At 44.0% G+C, this 21,019-nt stretch overlaps 1 protein-coding gene across 4 annotated transcripts in view; it reads left to right on the plus strand.

The window, feature by feature from the left end:
- The first annotated feature begins 2,121 nt into the window (after nucleotides 1–2,121).
- Nucleotides 2,122–21,019, plus strand: part of PLEKHB2 (pleckstrin homology domain containing B2) — a 66,482-nt gene continuing 47,584 nt past the window's right edge. The window contains exon 1 of one of the 4 annotated variants that reach the window (XM_077291104.1): nucleotides 2,122–2,244. Coding sequence is in view for 1 of the 4 variants with exons in the window: in XM_077291103.1 (XP_077147218.1) it covers nucleotides 20,182–20,242 (61 nt within the window). In the remaining 3 variants the exon portion in view is untranslated. Of the gene's footprint in view, nucleotides 2,245–8,580; nucleotides 8,604–8,820; nucleotides 8,929–20,143; nucleotides 20,243–21,019 lie in introns of those variants that run through there. The other 3 variants (XM_077291106.1, XM_077291105.1, XM_077291103.1) reach the window with 3 other exon arrangements.

Here is a 21,019-nt window from a genome sequence, read left to right on the forward strand (position 1 = left end):
ACATCCGGACTAGATGGGTAAGCTGCTATAGATGGCACGAGTTGTTCAGCCTATTTGGTATTGTGGCACTTTAATTGTTGATGTAGCTTTGCACTATTGCACTTTAACCAGTGATTCAGTTATGATGATTAGCGCAACTGCTATATAGTGTCCCTTAACTATGGACCTCAAGCCAGCAGCCCATGTGATGTGATAGGTTCTCTGCCTGCTCCGCCACTATCATTTGTTTCCTCCTTCACTTATCCTGTGATAGATGTACTTGTATTATTATTGTTGACTCATTTGAGAGATACTATTTGATTAATAAAAATTATATATATTTTTAAGGTAAAATGCGTATTGGGATTTATATACTCCGTTCTTTGGTTTCTTATATACTGGGGAGTATCCTATACTGTCCCACAAGTGTGGACAGGAACATTGGGAGAGACATAATAATTTTTTGCTCTCGGCCACAAGTGTATGTTAACAATCTTTGTGAGTTTTGTGTTGAGGGTGATATTTATCTTGCGGAGACTGAGCGTCTCCACAAGATAAATAGACATGCTGAGGTCTAAAAAGACGCGCCGCATGTCCATTTACGCAGGGAAGCTGGAGGCGTCCCTGCATGCATAGTGGAGACGGGATTTCATAAAATCCTCTCCACTAGGCTGTAACATCTGGACACTGCGGATTGGACCCGGCAGCTGTATGCAGCGACCAATCTGCAGCCAATACTGACCGTGGAAACATACCCTAATGGGTCACTTCTTTCATGGCTCCTCTGGGGCTACAGTTTTCTATACTTTCCATAATTGTTTCCCAAAATGCTAAAACAGTGGCACCAGTTCCTGGAAATGAAATACAATTTGCCAACATCTGTTCTTCAATGTTTGTCAGGGGTCAGACAAGCAAATGAGGAATTCTCCGATTTTCATCCATGAAAATTACGTATGCCGTCCGTGCGCCTGTACTTTACCTCTATGTGGCATCTTTAGTAGAGTATGTGCACACATTTTTATGTATTTGGTGCTGAAATTTCTGCATCTCTTGGCAGGAAATTCGCAGTGGAAAAACAAGTTTTTGCTTCATTTTTTATTTGCATTTTTGGTGCAGATTTTTCCCCTCTCATTAGTACGGGTGAAATCTGCAGCAAAAACACTGAAAGAATTGACACGCTGCAGATCTATATCTACAAGTCACAAATAAGCAATGTGTGCGTGAGACTTCAGGATTCTCATTCATTTTGCTGCTATCAGGAATCCCTTCAGGTTTTGTGACAAATCTGCACTAAAAAAAATGCAGCAGAAACACAACGTGCTGTAATATATCAACATTTTAAAATGCACATGGTCAAATACAGTTTCCTATTATATTCACACCTTTGTGTTTTTGGTGCATTTTTTTCAGCGTTTTTTTAATGCTAACTCTAGCTGTGTTTTATAGTACCAGCTATGTCTATGAGATTTCAGAAATGCCATGCACACAGCTTGGTTTTTGCGTCCTCAGTACTTTGTGCAAAACCTTGGGTTGTCACTTCTTTCAACGTTTTTTCAGCGTTTTTCACCCATTGAAAGTAATGGGTGGTGAAAAAACACTGAAAAAATACAGGTATCAGGTTTTACTGCTTTTTTGTGTCAAAACCTGATGAACTAGAATCAGATTTTGTTTTGGCACTAAACTTTACAGCATGCACAAGAGACAAGACAAAGCAAAACAAGACAAAAATGCACACAATACGGAGCAAAAATGCAGCAAAAAACACAACAGAAACCAAGCAAAATCAGCTGTTTAGCAGCACGTTTCTTAGGGTAAGTTCACACTAGGTGTTTTTTATGCATTTTTTATGCAAATTTTCAGCTGTTTTTTTACAGTACATTCAAAGTCTATAAGATTTCAGAAATCTCCTTGTTAGTTTTATCATCAGTATTTTGTGCTTTGCATAGTTTTTTGCACAACAGAGCATGTAATTTCTTTCATTTTTTTCAGCATTTTTCACCCATTGACATGAATGGGTGGTGAAAAATGTTGAAAATCAAAATGCAGCAAAATAGTCTGTGAAACTACAAATCCCAGCAGCCTTTGGAACAAGCTAGAACAAATGACAGCAGCTGCAAGTAAACAGTCAGCAGTCATAAGACTGTAGTGAAGTCACTGAAGGAGGTGCCAGACAGGAGCTGAGGACACTTGCCAGAATCTAACTGTGTGAAGAAGGAGCTGCATAGACATAACTACCAGAAGAGGGAGCAGCAGGTGATCGGACAGGTGAGCAGCAGCCTCCACCTAACATGTCAGTGTGCCATAAGTAACACACCAGACTTATAGTAAACTTCTGTACGATGCTTTGATTTGGACTCGTACATAACACATCTGTAACATTGGTCGTCACTTGTCCAAATGGAGCCCACAGAAAGGAAAGAAGCAGACAGTGTTGTGGTTGTATATTAGGACTGGGCGGGACGCTGGCCTACGTGATCTCCAACACTGCACACAAAAGTTTCTTAGAGAAATTTACACCCTTATATACCACTCTTGTTCACATAAGTCAAATATTTCATGCAAAACATTTTTCTTATTGCACTGACCCGATTGCAGTTATACATGACCCCCTGTATGGTCTATTTACACCACGTTCACTCCTTCAGTATTTGGTGAGTATTTTACCTCAGTATTTGTAAGCCAAAACCAGGGAGAAAAATACAGAAGTGGTGACGTGTTTCTATGACACTTCTCCTCTGATTGTTCCACTCCTGATTTTGGCTTACAAATACTGAGGTAAAATACTGACCAAATACTGAAGGTGGGACGTGGCCTAACTAGGAGGATACACCCTACTCACAGACAAGACCCTCAGCCCCTTACATGGCTCCGCTGTCTTCACCTCATTTTCTTGCACTTCTATATATATAATTGTCTACTTCCGTCTTTCTGTCCTCAACTTCCGTAACGGAAATCTCGCGTCGCTGATTGGTCTCGCCAGCTGCCTGTCACGGCTGCCGCGACCAATCAGCGATGGCCACAGTCCGATTAGTCCCTCCCTACTCCCCTGCAGTCAGTGCCCGGCACCCGCATACTCCCCTCCGATCACCGCTAACACAGGGTTAATGCCAGCGGTAGATTGCCTTGCGCAGGCGTGTACTACGGAGGACACAGCATGAACTTCAATCCAATATTGCGGCCAGCATGCAGCCAGCGGGTAAGGAAAGGGTGAATCAAACACCCGAAAACCCCGCCCATATGACCGCAAACCTGTCCCGCCAAATTCAGGTGACAGGTTCCCTTTAATTATTTTTTTAAACAGGGATATGGTGCCCACACTGCTGTATACTACGTGGGCTGTGTTATATACTGTTTGAGCTGTGTTATATACTGCGTGGCCACTGTTACATATTGCATGGCCTGTATTAACGCATCGGGTATTCTACAATATGTATGTATGTATGAATATAGCAGCCACATAGTATATAGCACAGGCCACGTACTATTTGTCTGCTATATACTACATAGCTCCTATATACTACGTGGCCTGTGCTATATACTATGTGGCTGCTATATACATACATATTCTAGAATACCCGATGCGTTAGAATCGGGCCACCATCTAGTTATTTATAAGGCTCTTATTAGAGTGCCATACATGGTTCAGTTTGATTCTCCGAACGTTTAGACATTCTAAAAATTACAGGATAGTCTGTAAGAATATGACACTTTTTTTCCCCTGTCCGTAAAAACAAATTGAAAGCGTTTTTTTTTTTTTCTTTTACGCTGAAGAAAATATCTTGACTGTAACTATCATCATTTTACCATTTACAGTGAATGCAGCAGACGTCTCCATATCAGAATTATGGGCTGTAGACCTGGATCGCAATGATTTATTATGGTTTCACATCTATCTGTAATTTTTTGATAAGCTGTTCTGAAAAAAAAAGTCAGGTTTGCAACGTTGGTGCTGTCTATCAGGCACTCTGTTTGGACTTCTACTTCTATTAATAAAGAACATTTAGTTTTGATAGATGCGTATCGTATAACACAGCAGTGACATGCCCTAACTTCCTAATATACTCTTATATTTATGTCCGGCAGTTTGTGGGCAGTGAAGATTGTTTAGATACCTACATTTCTTGTGTATTTTTACTCCATGAGAAAGCTATATACAGTTGTGCTCAAAAGTTTACATACCCCGGCAGAATTTTTGCTTTCTTGGCCTTTTTTCAGAGAATATGAATGACTAGATGGTGGCCCGATTCTAACGCATCGGGTATTCTAGAATATGCATGTCCACGTAGTATATTGCCCAGTGACGTAGTATATTGCCCAGTGACGTAGTATATTGCCCAGTTATGTAGTATATTGCCCAGCCACGTAGTATATTGCCCAGCCACGTAGTATATTGCCCAGTCACGTAGTATATTGCCCAGTGACGTAGTATACAGCACAGAGCCACGTAGTATATTGCACAGCGACGTAGTATACAGCACAGAGCCACGTAGTATATTGCCCAGCCACGTAGCATATTGCCCAGTGACGTAGTATACAGCACAGAGCCACGTAGTATATTGCCCAGCCACGTAGTATATTGCCCAGCCACGTATGTCACAGGTTAAAAAATAAACATATACTCACCTTCCGAGGTCCGAGGGGCCCCTTGTAGTTCTGTCGCCTGTGTTCGGTTCAGGCTGCAGCTTCCGGTCCGAGGGTGTGATGACGTCGCGGTCACATGACTGTGACGTCACGGCAGGTCCTTCTCGCGCAGGGCCTGTGATGACTTCACGGTCACATGACCGTGACGTCATGGCAGGTCCTTGTCGCACACCAACCTTAGCACCGGAACCTGCCGCTTGCATGGACCGGTCACCGGAGCGTCGGAAAGGCGGCGGAAGGTGAGTATATAATGATTTGTTATTTTTTTATTATTATTTTTAACATTAGATGTTTTTACTATTGAGGCTGCATAGGCAGCCTCAATAGTAAAAGCTTGGTGACACAGGGTTAATAGCGGCGGTAACGGAGTGAGTTACCCGCGGCATAACGCGGTCCGTTACCGCTGGCATTAACCCTGTGTGAGCCGTGACTGCGGGGAGTATGGAGCGGGCGCCGGGCACTGACTGTAGGGGAGTAGGGAGGGACTAATCGGACTGTGCCCATTGCTGATTGGTCGCGGCAGCCATGACAGGCAGCTGGCGAGACCAATCAGCGACGCGGGATTTCTGTTACGGAAGTTGAGGACAGAAAGACGGAAGTACCCCTTAGACAATTATATATATAGATACACCAAAACTTTTTCTCCACTCATGGTTAGTGGTTGGGTGAAGCCATTTATTGTCAAACTACTGTGCTTTCTTTTTTTAAATCATAATGACAACCCAAAACATCCAAATGACCCTGATAAAAAGTTCACATACCCTGGTGATTTTGGCCTGATAACATGCACAGAAGTTGACACAAATGGGTTTGAATGGCTACTAAAGGTAACATCCTCACCTGAGACCTGTTTGCTTGTAATCCGTGTGTGCGCATAAAAGCTGTGTGAGTTTCTGGGATCCAGACAGACTCTCGCATCTTTCATGCAGCCACTGACATTTTTGGATCATGGGGAAAGCAAAAGAATTGTCAATGGATCCACGGGAGAGGAAGCTGCTGCGAGGGAGCGCGGTGAGAGGTGTGTCTCTAGGTGTGAGTGTGGTGATGGTGAAGGCAATGATGGGGGTGTGAGAGCAATGATGGGGGTGGGGTAACTATGTGGGGCCATTATACTGTAAGCAACATCATGTGGGGCCATTATACAGTACACAGCATCATGTTGGCAATTATACTGTACAAAGCATCATGTGAGGCCATTATACAGTATGGAGCATCATGTGAGGCCATTATACTGTATGCAGCATCATGTGGGCCCATTATACTGTACGCAGCATAATGTGGGGCCATTATACTGTACGTGTAACACCCCAGGTAACCGGCTGTTACAATGATGTTGCCTTTCTTTCGGGGAGGGTGATATCATGCTTGGAGGCAAGAAAGATCCTCTTTACCAGGTAACGCACTCACATTCAACACATTCCGAATCCAGGCCAGAAGGGGGAGCTTAGGACCCGGATTCAGGGGAGCTTCCCCAGCTTTAAGTGTTCTGGTCTGGAGGAGGAGTTAGGCAGTTGGTGAGAGACAGTGGACAGAGAAGGAAGTCTGGAACAGAGAGCAGACGGCAGAGCAGTACAGCCAGGACTGAGCTGCAGCTCTAGGGAAAGGAAGTGAACCTGAGGGGTTGAAAGTGGTGAGCTATTGAGGAAAGGAGCACAGTGGAGAAAGCAAGGGGCTCAGAGGGGAACTGTGACCGGGCACCTTCAGAGCCGAAGCGCAGGAACCGGGCCCTGGGAGCCCAAGGCTGTGTTGTACTTAAGGACACATAGCAGAACTGGAGGTCATAGGACTGTCTGTTATTTGCCCACACCACGCCTGGAGGCGAAGCAGCACCTGAAGAACCCGGGTCGTGATAGAGACCCTATAAAACAGCTCAAACTGCCAACCATACATGAACCTGTCTCCGGGTAGGAGGGAGAGGACTTTGCCAGCAAGCTACAGGCAGCAGGGACCTCGCACACTAGCTTGAGTTGTAAGGCCTATGGACCTCACCTGGGAGAGGGATTCACTATTGCCTCCAGGCCGGCCGAACCATACCATCACCTGTTTCTGGTACCCTGGACTGTGGACTGCTACTGCTAGTAAACAAGGTAAAGACTTTACAACCCTGTGTCCTCCACTTATTTGCCGGCATACACCATCCTTGCTCAAACACCTTGGGAGCCCTAGGGACCTCGCTTCACTTGTGGGGAGCATTACCATCTTGCTGCAACAACATCACCCCAGAGGACCCCTTTAAGCAGCGTCAGTCCCCTCTGACCGAGAACCACAGGTGGCGTCACAAATAGACTTTATTTCCAAATACCCTTTAAAGACCTATCCCCTTTTAAAGTGAGCGCCCAGGGCCACGGACCGGGTAGCAGCCACTGTGACATCCCCTTTAAGTGCGACCGGACCCGGTACCGAGTACCCCACTGCCCAGGCGGGTGACTCATACACAGCATCATGTGAGGCCATTATGCAGTATGCAGCATCATGTGGGCCCATTATACTGTATGGAGCATTATGTGAGCCCATTATACAGTATGGAGCATCATGTGTGGCCATTATACAGTATGGTTCATCATGTGGGCCCATTATACTGTATGGAGCATCATGTGAGGCCATTATACAGTATGGAGCATCATGTGTGGCCATTATACATTATTGAGCATCATGTGTGGCCATTATACAGTCTTGAGCATCATGGGAGGCCATTATACAGTATGGAGCATCATGTGTGGCCATTATACAATAATGAGCATCATGTGTGGCCATTATACAGTATGGAGCACTGTGTGGCCATTTTTTTTTCTGTTTAGAATTATTGTTTATGAAACAGTGTGATCAGCAGTGCTAAATGGATGTGGTTGGGGCATGGATGTGGGTGTGACTAGTTGTGAAATGGGTGTGGTCAGGGCGTGGCCTAAATTGCCGCTGCGCACACTGCAACCTTTGTCCCTCTTTGCCTTCTTCAAAAGTTGAGAGGTATGTATATGTATATGAGGGTGTTGGGTTCGGGTAATTAGACCTGAATCTACCGTGACCTAACGATGCGAACTGACAGCATGATAAATCCCTATAGACTACGATACACATTGGAAAAGTTGTTAAAACCCACTAATTTTACAGTAGTGTGACTGTCAACAATGTACGCTGCACTAAGCATTCATGTTAATGGTGGAATTGGGAGAAAGAGCTTGGCTCCAAATGAACATTTGGCTGAAGGTTATCTAATTTATATGGGCACCTCATAATGCTGTCAGTTTCTAGCCTATAAGGTAAGGCTACACAGTGCAGTTTTGATACAGTCCAAAAACGTCAGTGTGTCAAAACTGCACTGTGTAGTCTTATGTTTAGGGAAAGTGATTACTAACTTTTTTCTTGAAGTGGATCCACTTTAAACAAAAAATTAAAAAATGAAAAAATTGCTAAAACTCCAAACGTGGCTATGTGCCCGACGAATTCACTTTTGCTGATTTTTATTTTAGAGGAAACTGAGCAAAAACTCAAACTTTTGAAGAGATTTGTGATTTGGAGGAGGATTTGAAGTCTGCACTCAGTGGCTATGGGCACATGGAGTCTTTTTGGAGCAGAAACTCTCCAAATCCTACTCAAAACGCCACAAAAATTTGGATTTGCCGCTGAGGTTTTGCTCAATAAACTCTGTGAAAAACTCTACGTGCACACAGCCAGTGCCTATGTGCATATGACATCTTTGATACTCTGGAAAACTGATGAGTTTGTTTTGTTTTTTTTGGCTGCATGTGCTTCAAGAAACTGGAGATTCTTGAATTGCTTCCTAAGCATTTTTCTGATGGTATTAGCCACCAGTGTTTCTTGGAAGGTCTTCCTATGATTTTTATGACTTCTTTTTTACAGTTGTTTTTTTTTACTCCATTGAATAATGAAGAAACTACTAAGCAAAACTTATAGCAAAATGCAAAAAACATCGGGTCGTCTTCTGGGTATTGTGATGTACCAACTAGTTGTATCGTGAGAGACAGGTATGTATCGCACAGACAGAGGTTTGCTGCAATCTGAATCAGGACAGGTTTCTAGGTCTTGGTTTCCCACAAACTGGTATATTTGAAAAGGGCTGGATTTAAGGGTTAACCAGAAAATGATGGGCAGGTATGGTTAACCACATACCTTCCAGGGGGGGTGTTCCTGTGAGCTCAGAAAGGTCCTAGATGCTCCTGGTTACAAGAGAGATGGGGAGAGAAAAGGCCATGTGTGAGTCTGGAGTTGGCTGGAGTTCCTCAAAGTCCAGAAAGCTACTGAGGGTCTGGACTAGTGACAGGACCAATATAAAGCCCGTCTGTTAAGAAGGTAACCCATAGCATGGGGAATTGTGTGCACTGCCGGGTGTCAGTGATTGAACTGTGCGTACATAACCGGAGTGGAAATTGACAAATATGGCCTGCAGTGGTTTATGATGGTGTAATAAACCAGAACTAAACTTACTTAAATGAAGAACCGGTTGCTGTATGTTTGAATATCGCTGCCATGAGTGTTCCCCCAACCCGCTTAGTGATCGATACGTCACAGGATGTTTTGAGCTTTCCCATTAACTTTCATTATAAGGTACAGGGCAGAAAACACCAGAAGAATGGATGTCTTTTTTTTTAACAGCTTGGTGTTTTTAGAAATCTGAACTTGTTAAAAGATGTTCAAAGGCCTTTACATATGCACAGCAAGTTGTTTTTACATAGAAATTAACATGATCATTCTGTTCAGCATTTTTGAGTTTTCAAAACAATAAGATATACAGTATGTAAAATAGGGGCCAGTGACCTGTCACAAGCCATACAGATGCATATGTAAGCAGAGCACCACATGAGGACCCCCACAGGCCGCCCCGAAGCACGAGGATATGATTAACGCAAAACTGAAAATAAAGATTAAACAACAACAACCACAAGACGGATTTTATCACCAGGTATCATTGTAATCAGTATAACAGCGCCGACCTGACTCTGTCTGTAGGTTACTGCACAAAATCCTGCTGACAGGCTCCCTTTAAGGCTTTGAAAGCCAGGAAGCAGTTAAAAAAGTAACATGTTCATTCTTTGGGGGCTTCTAATGGGATGCTGCTTGCTGTATAAAAAAAACAAACAAAAAAACAGAAAACATGCCAATGAAAATGCTTCAGGAAGACAGTCTGCTTTTTTGCAGTCTTTTGATTGGCCAATGCCTAGTTTGAAGCGTTTTCCGTCAGTAGCTACTTCAAAGAAGTGGCATGCGCCTTTCTTTAACCTGGCATCGTTCAAAGCCTGAGGCAGTTAATAGATGCCCAAATGATTGGACATATGCACAGCAAGTAATTTCTACATAGAACTGAAGAGGTAGATTCTTTTCAGTGTTTCATGAGCCTTTCTTCTGACATTTCTAGCAGCTGCTCAGAAAATGGCACAGTGTGAGCATAACCTAGCACTCATGTTTAGGCTGGACTTGTTACTATAATGCACCTGTATCCTGCTCATGTCAAAATGGCAATGGCCTGAGGGTATGTGCACACGTAGGTCGGATGTCTGCGGATTTTTCCGCACCTGTTTTTGTAAGGCCGGCGTCACACTAGCGAGTTTTACGGACGTATGAGCGCAGAAAATACGTCCAGAAAATACGCATTGCACACGGCCCAATGATTCTCTATGGGGCAGCTCCTATCTGCCTTATAACGTATCCGTATTATACGGTCTTGTACGGCCGTAGAAAATCGCAGCATGCTGCGTTTGTCAGCGTATTGTGCAAAAAATCCGCCAATGAAAGTCTATGGGGGCGAGAAAATTACGGATTACACACGGACCATGCGTGTGACTTGCGAGAAATACGCACCGGTGTTCTATAGAAAAGCCGTCAATTCAGTGCGGTGTACAGTAAAATCACACTGACAGAATAGAATAGGTAGAATAAATGTCTACACATAGAATAAGTATATACACTCACCGGCCACTTTATTAGGTACACCTGTCCAACTTCTTGTTAACACTTAATTTCTAATCAGCCAATCACATGGCGGCAACTCAGTGCATTTAGGCATGTAGACATGGTCAAGACAATCTCCTGCAGTTCAAACCGAGCATCAGTATGGGGAAGAAAGGTGATTTGAGTGCCTTTGAACGTGGCATGGTTGTTGGTGCCAGAAGGGCTGGTCTGAGTATTTCAGAAACTGCTGATCTACTGGGATTTTCACGCACAACCATCTCTAGGGTTTACAGAGAATGGTCCGAAAAAGAAAAAAAATCCAGTGAGCGGCAGTTCTGTGGGCGGAAATGCCTTGTTGATGCCAGAGGTCAGAGGAGAATGGGCAGACTGGTTCGAGCTGATAGAAAGGCAACAGTGACTCAAATCGCCACCCGTTACAACCAAGGTAGGCCTAAGAGCATCTCTGAACGCACAGTGCGTCAAACTTTGAGGCAGATGGGCTACAGCAGCAGAAGACCACACCGGGTACCACTCCTTTCAGCTAAGAACAGGAAACTGAGGCTACAATTTGTACAAGCTCATCGAAATTGGACAGTAGAAGATTGGAAAAACGTTGCTTGGTCTGATGAGTCTCGATTTCTGCTGCGACATTCGGATGGTAGGGTCAGAATTTGGCGTAAACAACATGAAAGCATGGATCCATCCTGACTTGTATGGAGCATCTTTGGGATGTGCAGCCGACAAATCTGCGGCAACTGTGTGATGCCATCATGTCAATATGGACCAAAATCTCTGAGGAATGCTTCCAGCACCTTGTTGAATCTATGCCACGAAGAATTGAGGCAGTTCTGAAGGCAAAAGGGGGTCCAACCCGTTACTAGCATGGTGTACCTAATAAAGTGGCCGGTGAGTGTATATATATGTCAGTGAGATACACATATATATTTAATTCAGTGCTAGATAGCAGAAAAGCCGGTAATTCAATTGCCGGCTTTTCCTATCTCCTTCACAAACCCGACATGATATGAGACATGGTTTACATACAGTAAACCATCTCATATCCCTTCATTTATTACATATTCCTCTTTACTAATGTAAGAAGTGTCACTGTGTAAAATTTGGGGTCTCTAGCTATTAAATTAAAGGGTTAAATCCCGGAAAAAATTGGCGTGGGCTCCCGTGCAATTTTCTCCGCCAGAGTGGGAAAGCCAGTGACTGAGGGCAGATATTAATAGCCTAGAGAGGGACCATGGTTATAGGACCCTCCCTGGCTACAAAAACATCTGCAAGATGCGCCTTTTCTGGCACTTTAGCCTCTCTCTTCCCACTCCCGTGTAGCGGTGGGATATGGGGTAATGAAGGGTTAATGTCACCTTGCTATTGTATTGTATTAATAATGGGGGCGCAGACAGACAGAATGGGGGCGCAGGATGGCAGCAGCACATGACAGAATCGGTGCTCAGGATGGGAGCAGCACATGACAGAACGGGGGCGCAGGATGGGAGCAGCACATGACAGAACGGGGGAGCAGGATGGCAGCAGCACATGACAGGATGAGTGCTCAGGAAGACAGTAGCACATCACAAGATGGAGGCACAAAACAGGATGGGGGCTGCACATGACAGGATGGGGGCGCAAGATGGTAGCAGCACATGACAAGATTAGGGCGCAGGATGGAAGCAACACATACCAGGATGGAGACCATATACCAATATAAATGCTCGCCACCCGGGCGTAGAACGGGTTCAATAGCTAGTGTGTATATATATATATATATATATATATATATATATATATATATATATATATGTTTGTGTGTGTGTGTATACATATATATGTGTGTGTGTGTGTGTATATGTACAGTGCCTACAAGTAGTATTCAACCCCCTGCAGATTTCGCAGGTTTACACATTTGGAATTAACTTGGCATTGTGACATTTGGACTGTAGATCAGCCTGGAAGTGTGAAATGCACTGCAGCAAAAAAGAATGTTATTTCTTTGTTTATTTTTTTTTTAAATTGTGAAAAGTCTTTTCAAAGGGTCATTTATTATTCAACCCCTCAACCCACCAGAATTCTGTTTGGTTCCCCTAAAGTATTAAGAAGTAGTTCAGGCACAAAGAACAATGAGCTTCACATGTTTGGATTAATTATCTCTTTTTCCAGCCTTTTCTGACTATTTAAGACCCTCCCCAAACTTGTGAACAGCACTCAAACATGGTCAACATGGGAAAGACAAAGGAGCATTCCAAGGCCATCAGAGACAAGATCGTGGAGGGTCACAAGGCTGGCAAGGGGTACAAAACCCTTTCCAAGGAGTTGGGCCTACCTGTCTCCACTGTTGGGAGCATCATCCGGAAGTGGAAGGCTTATGGAACTACTGTTAGCCTTCCACGGCCTGGACAGCCTTTGAAAGTTTCCTCCCGTGCCGAGGCCAGGCTTGTCCGAAGAGTCAAGGCTAACCCAAGGACAACAAGGAAGGAGCTCCGGGAAAATCTCATGGCAGTGGGGACATTGGTTTCAGTCAATACCATAAGTAACGTACTCCACCACAATGGTCTCCGTTCCAGACGAGCCCGTAAGGTACCTTTACTTTCAAAGCGTCATGTCAAGGCTCGTCTACAGTTTGCTCATGATCACTTGGAGGACTCTGAGACTGACTGGTTCAAGGTTCTCTGGTCTGATGAGACCAAGATCGAGATCTTTGGTGCCAACCACACACGTGACGTTTGGAGACTGGATGGCACTGCATACGACCCCAAGAATACCATCCCTATAGTCAAGCATGGTGGTGGCAGCATCATGCTGTGGGGCTGTTTCTCAGCCAAGGGGCCTGGCCATCTGGTCCGCATCCATGGGAAGATGGATAGCATGGCCTACCTGGAGATTTTGGCCAAGAACCTCCGCTCCTCCATCAAGGATCTTAAGATGGGTCGTCATTTCATCTTCCAACAAGACAACGACCCAAAGCACACAGCCAAGAAAACCAAGGCCTGGTTCAAGAGGCAAAAAATCAAGGTGTTGCAGTGGCCTAGTCAGTCTCCTGACCTTAACCCAATTGAAAACTTATGGAAGGAGCTCAAGATTAAAGTCCACATGAGACACCCAAAGAACCTAGATAACTTGGAGAAGATCTGCATGGAGGAGTGGGCCAAGATAACTCCAGAGACCTGTGCCGGCCTGATCAGGTCTTATAAAAGACGATTATTAGCTGTAATTGCAAACAAAGGTTATTCCACAAAATATTAAACCTAGGGGTTGAATAATAATTGGCCCACACTTTTATGTTTAAAATTTATAAAAATTTAACTGAGCAACAAAACTTTTTGGTTTGTAAGATTTATGCATCTGTTAATAAATCCTGCTCTTGTTTGAAGTTTGAAGGCTCTAACTTATTTGCATCTTATTAAACCTGCTAAATCTGCAGGGGGTTGAATACTACTTGTAGGCACTGTATGTGTATGTGTGTGTGTATATATATATATATATATATATATATAATATATAATATATATATCCTATGTGTACACATTTATTCTACCTATTCTATTCTATTCTGTCAGTGTGATTTTAATGTACACCGCATTGAATTGCCGGCTTTTCTCTATAACACCGGTGCGTATTTCTCACAAGTCACACGCATGGTCCGTGTGTAATCCGTAATTTTCAGTAAAATAGGAGCTGGGCCATAGAGAATCATTGTACCGTATGCAATACGCAGCGGTGTTCTCTCGAAAAGCTGGCAATTCAGTGCGGTGTACAGTAAAATCACACTGACAGAATAGAGTAGGTAGAATAAATGTGTACACATAGAATAGGTTCATATGAGGACATCCAGCAGAGGGCGCATCACCGCAACTCAAGGTAACTACAGGACATTCCCCTGCTTTCCATTCATTCTCCGGGGTTTTACATCAAGAGCACAACTGCATTAGCAGAGCTCCTGGGTGTAAAATGATTTAACCCCTTCAGATGGATTTACATCGTGAGACGTGCCAGAACGACGGAAGGTATGGGATATTGTTGATTTTTTATTTTTCCTTTTTTACAGAACGAGGGTCTTCAGGTGGATTAAGAGAATATTAAAATATTACAAGACCCTGTGTCTTTATTTCATTAAAGTACTTTGTAATAATGTGCGTGTGTGTGTGTTTTATTAACCATTTCGTACTATTGGATTAATGGATAGGTGTCATAATTGACCCCTCTCCATTATTAATCTGGCTTAATGTCACCTGACAATAGCAAGGTGACATTAACCCTTCATTACCCCATATCCCACCGCTACACGGGAGTGGGAAGAGAGTGGCCAAGTGCCAGAATAGGCGCATCTTCCAGATGTGCCTTTTCTGGGGTGGCTGGGGGCAGATGTTTTTAGCCAGGGGGGGGGGGGCAATAACCATGGACCCTCTCTAGGCTATTAATATCTGCCCTCAGTCACTGGCTTTACCACTCTGGCGGAGAAAATTGCCCGGGAGCCCACGCCAATTTTTTCCGCGATGTAACCCTTTAATTTAATAGCTAGAGCGCCCAAATTTTGCACATACACACTACTAACAGTAGTGTAGAATATGCAAAAAAAAAGGGATATGAGATGGTTTACTGTATGTAAACCATGTCTCATATCCTGTCGGGTTTGGGAAGGAGATAGCAAAAGCCGGCAATTGAATTACCGGCTTTTGTGCTTTCTCGCGCTGAATTAAATATAAATACAGTATGTGTATATATATATATATATATATATATATATATATATATATATATATATATATATATATGTATGTTTTAACGAACATTTGAGCCCATAAATCCATTAGATGTCGGTTTTGCAAGCCTGCGAGAAAATATCGCAGTACGGATGCCATACGGATTACATACGGAGGATGACATGCGCAAAATACGCTGCCACACCCTGCCTACGGATGACATACGGATCACTATTTTGGGAACATTTCTGCATATTACGGCCGTAAAAAACAGACCGTATTCCTCTACGCTGAGTGAGGCCGGCCTTATGCCACGTGAGCACTGCAGCCAACGTCACGCAATCCTTGAGGAAAGTGGCACCAACATCACTGGAATGGTGCCTGTGTGGGAGCTGAGTGTCTCTTATTTTAATTTTATACTGTGGAATATTAAGAAGGGGCTTGTCCAAGTAGTGGACCAACCCTTTATTTATATATATTCATTTGTTAAACCCTAATGGATAGGTTAAGCTGCCGTAGAACCGGACGTCGATCGCATCACAGTGTATGGACTGGCTGGCGGCTCTCCTGACCAGAGCGTGACAGCTGCATAGAAATACATGCTGTCACGCTTGGGTCAAGAGAGCCGCCAGCCAGTCCGAGCATTACAATGCGATCGTCGTCCGTGGTATATGGTTCTCTGACTGTGCCCTAAAAGGAAGGTTATAGCCCTTGCAAAGCATACTAAAGCTGGCCATACTTTTAAGCTGTCAGATGATGATTCTTCTAGCTATTCCTCCCAAACCCAGCCATTTATGCTCTGCCATGTGTGCGTTTATCAACGGAAAGTATGAAATTAGAAGGGTCTGGCAGGGGCTTGTGTTCTGTAGGAACAAAGAGTAGGAGTCTTTTGAATTTTCCTTTTTTCTCCAACATTTTCCACTGGCCCTCTGAAGATCCCTATACATAGCCAGTACGGCTGACTTTTGGTGTATGGCCATCTATATGTAGCGTCCTTCTCTCCTATTGCTTGTGACTTGTATAAGCCAGGAAGAGATTCCAGCGCCATGGACCCTGCACAGATATGTGTCGAGTACTGATATCCATAAACCACAAAGAACAGATACAACTGTCAGAGGCTACATGTGATGATCCCATCAGCAGATAAGTTCATTCACTTCTGTATTTCAGACTGAGAAAATAGGAAGAGTTCGTGTATATATTCGTGGTCAGTAAATTGGAGGAGGTGGAAGGGAATCACATGCGATCCCTTCTATTAATGTTAGTTTCTGGCACCGACACAGGGAGCCCACACAGGGCCATGGATTTGGGTTTTGCATATTCTGAAGGCGAAAAATGCAAGTTATCTGGAGACTTTCAGTGCTGGTTTTTGCAGAGATATAAAAAGATAATGGGGAAACTTTATCCAAAATTGTAAGAGGGGGGGAAAATCTAAAAAATTGAGAAGGTCGCCATAGCAATCAGTCAGGTCACTGTTTAGTTTATATAGGCAGTTTTTCTGCTTTGCCATTTTGACGTATTTTTCCTTCATTTTTCTTTTTTTTGCTGGATCTTCTTTCACTTTCTTATGCACAGCAAACAATATGATTCTACCCACCAAAGCTGGTTTTAGACAAAGTGGGGCCCAAAATGCTCACATATTGCGCATGCGCTGAGTTCAGGCTGTTAAACAAGCATGATCGACAATATTGAAGTCGTTCAACGCTTGTTTCCCGGCCTCTTTACAGCAGCTGAGGTAGAATGATGGGAACAGAACAATCACTAGTAGATCAATCTGTCCCCATACAGTATCATTTAATCAGCAGCATATCTACAGTTTACACCGGGTGATGTGCTGCTGAAAACAATGATTTTTCTTCCGGCATAAACAATACAATCACAAGATGAATAGGCGGCATTTTGTTTGTTTAGTATAATACACGCCCTAGTCCTCCACATAGTATAATGCACCCCATTGTCCTGCATCTACTATATCATTGTCTAAGGGTCACTTCAGTCTGTCTGTCACGGATATTAATTGGTTGCAGCCTCTGTCATGGAAATCCAAGTCGCTGATTGGTCGCGGCAAAACGCCCACGACCATTGTCACGACCAATCAGCGACGGGCACAGTCCGGCGGCAAAATGGCTGCTCCTTCCTCCCCGCAGTCAGTGCCGGCTCCATAATCCCCTCCAGTCAGCACTCACACAGGGTTAATGGCAGCGTTAACGGACCGCGGTGTAACGCACTCTGTTAACGCAGCTATTAACCCTGTGTGACCAACCTTTTACTATTGATGCTACGTATGCAGCGTCAATAGTAAAAAGATCTAATATTACAAATAATAATAAAAAAAAAGGTTATTCTCACCTGACGTCACGGCTGTCCTGGCAGGTTCCGGTGCCAAAGATGCTATGCGAGAAGGACCTGCCATGACGTCACGGTCATGTGACCGCGACATCATCACAGGTCCTACGCTCATACCAACCCTGGGACCGGAAGCTGCCGCGTGCACCGAACACAGGCGCCAGGACTTCAAGGGGCCTTCGGAAGGTGAGTATATGTTTATTTTTTATTTTAAGTCAATTCTTTTTTTTAACAGGGATATGATGCCCACATTGCTATATACTACGTGGGCTGTGCAATATACTGCGTGGGCTGTGCTATATACTGCGTGGGCTGTGCTATATACTACGTGGGCTGTGCAATATACTGCATGGCCTGTGCAATATACTACGTGGCCTGTGCAATATACTACGTGGCCTGTGCAATATACTACGTGGGCTGTGCAATATACTACATGGCTGTGCTATATACTACGTGGCCTGTGTTATACACTACATGGCCTGTGTTATACACTACGTGGCCTGTGTTATATACTGCATGCGGGGGCTGTTATATACTACGTGGCTGTGTTATATGGTATGTGGGCTGTTATACACTCCATGGGCTGTACTATATACTCCGTGGGCTGTGTTATATACTACGTGGCTGTGCTATATACTCCTTGGTCTGTGCTATATACTCCGTGGGCTGTGTTATATACTACGTGGCTGTGCAATATACTATGTGGCTGTGCTATTTACTACGTGGGCTGTTATATACTACGTGGGCTGTTATATACTACGTGGCTGTGCAATATACTACGTGGCTGTGCAATATACTACGTGGCTGTGCTATTTACTACGTGGGCTGTTACATACTACGTGGCTGTGCTATATACTATGTGGCCGGCCGCGAACCATCAGCGACTGGCGCAGTCCGGCCGTGAATTGGCACGGGATTTGAACCACGCTTCGCTAATAACCAAACTACATACATATTCTAGAATACCCGATGCGTTAGAATCGGGCCACCATCTAGTGTGTGTGTATGTGTGTGTGTGTGTGTGTGTGTATATATATATATATATATATATATATATATATATATATATACAGAGAGAGAGATTCAAAAAAAGAGGCAGCACTCCATTTCTTCAGTGAAAAATGTGGAAGATTTAATCAACCCACTTGTCTGGGCGAAGTTTCGGCTCCATCTGTGGACAACAGCTATCCTGTAGTTGACATAGACATGATTGGAAAGTGCTGAGCTCATTGGTGGTCAGTGGTCACCTCTCCATTCTCCACTTGGATGCTTTGTCTAGGGAAACAGGAGTCGAAGACTTCCCTCTCCCCATAGAGTGTCACCTCTGGTGAATTTATGGTAAATACAGTGGATATTCCATAAACATCTAAGATGGAAAAAGACACTAATTTTCATGTACAGTGGCATGTAAAAGTTGTCCTCTTTCCCTCAGCTGCTTATTAACCCCTTCACGACATTTGCCGTATATAAATGGCACATGTCGGGTCTCCCCTTTGATGTGGGCTCTGGCGTAGAACCCGCATCTTTTCGGGCACATGATAGCTGATTTGATCAGCTGACATGTTCCTCTAACAGCCGCAGCTGGAATAGCGATCCACACGCGGCTGTTAGCATGTTAAATACCACCCATCTGCGCCCCTGTTGCATGATTTCGGGGTTACAACTCTGGGGGGGCTTCAATGGATATTTACACATGACCTTGATAAGAATAGTTTACATTGCTTTACATTGATTTTGGACACTGTGTTGTCTAGCCTCACACCATTCTATTGATTCTATCGAGCTTGTTGAGTAAACTAATTCAATGTTTACTGACTAATTTAAGAGGGGGTTCGCTCATCGCTAGTAGAAAGCCATAACTGCAGTGCTGGTTTACCAGGAGTCTGTACACAGGTAGGGATACCCCTGAGCAAGCCAGGGAAGTTGTACATTACCTAACTTAAGTTTAGAGAACTGGCGCCTTGTATTAAGCCTGGTGCTTTGTTTCAAATGTCACCCAGCTATTCCGTTAATATTGCCATAGAGTAATAGCAAAACTCAAGCTGCACATGTAGATAACATAGATTGCACTACGTTCTCCATTATGACATAGAAATCGAAGTGAAAGCAAATACCATTTTTTTTCTATTTACTCCCTTATAGTGCCATTAATTCTCAAAATCTAGATTCCCTATGAGAAAATCTTTGGAATGTGGTAGGATACTAGAAAACTCGGAGGAAACCCACGCAAACACAGGGAGGACAGACAAAATACTTGCAGATGTTGTCCTTGGTGGGATTTGAACCCAGGACCCCAGCGCTGCAAACCAAGAGTGCTATCCACTGAGCCACCAATATCATGATAGTTTCTAGCTACTCTGAAACCATCTCTGAATAAGTTTTTGAGTTACATAAGTACGTAGGTACCTGATGTTAGTTTCCCATGGTGCAACCTCCCCCATGGGTGCCAACGGTGTCATGTAAACACCCAGCCCAACAACAGAAAAATCGCCCTGGCTTCCGAGTTATTATTTGCCTGGCATTAGGTTATTTTCTGGCAGACGTTCATTTCTACGGTCATATTTCAGCTTTCTCCGATACATTATCATAAAGAAGCATCCTCGATATGAGCAGCAAACCGGCACCGGAAGACATTGATTTTGTACTGAGCCAGAAAAAGAAAAAGGGTATGTGGTCTGTGGCACGGCCTGCACCGGCAAGTTACATGTTATTAGAGGTAGATAATATGGATACAGGGTGTATCGTTGTTACTGGGGGCATTGCTATAGGGGATGTAGATGTAACAATCAACCTTACAGACCCCCTATTAAGTCAAAGGGCCCTAAAGCTTGAGGGTATTAGCTGGGTGTTACGCAATGATGGATAACTACACAAAATTTAGTTCAATTCTTTATACACTAATCAAGGAAATACTGATCTCATTTTAGACGAGCAAACAGAATAATAAAACTGGCCATAAATTGTACACCCACTTTTCTGGCAGGTTTACCGGGTACCGTCACACAGTGCAATTTTGATCGCTACAACGGCACGATTCGTGACGTTCCAGCGATGCATTTACGATATCGCTGTGTCTGACACGCTGCTGCGATCCGGATCCCCGCTGAGAATCGTACGTCGTAGCAGATCGTTTGAAACTTTCTTTCGTCGTCTAGTGTCCCGCTGTGGCGGCATGATTGCATTGTGTGACACAGGTTGTATACGATGTGCGCACAGTAACCAACGGCTTCTACATCGCAAAAACGTCATGAAATTATCGCTCCAGCGCCGTGTATTGCAACGTGTGACCGCAGTATACGACGCTGGAGCGATACTTATACGACGCTGCAACGTCACGAATCGTGCCGTCGTAGCGATGAAAATGGCACTGTGTGACGGTAAGGGGGCACTGGGCAGGGATCTGATGCAAAATGCTGTAAATAACCCATATGCTGATGGCACAT

The sequence above is a fragment of the Ranitomeya variabilis genome, chromosome 2 (genome assembly GCF_051348905.1).
Source record: "Ranitomeya variabilis isolate aRanVar5 chromosome 2, aRanVar5.hap1, whole genome shotgun sequence".
Lineage (NCBI taxonomy): Eukaryota > Metazoa > Chordata > Amphibia > Anura > Dendrobatidae > Ranitomeya > Ranitomeya variabilis.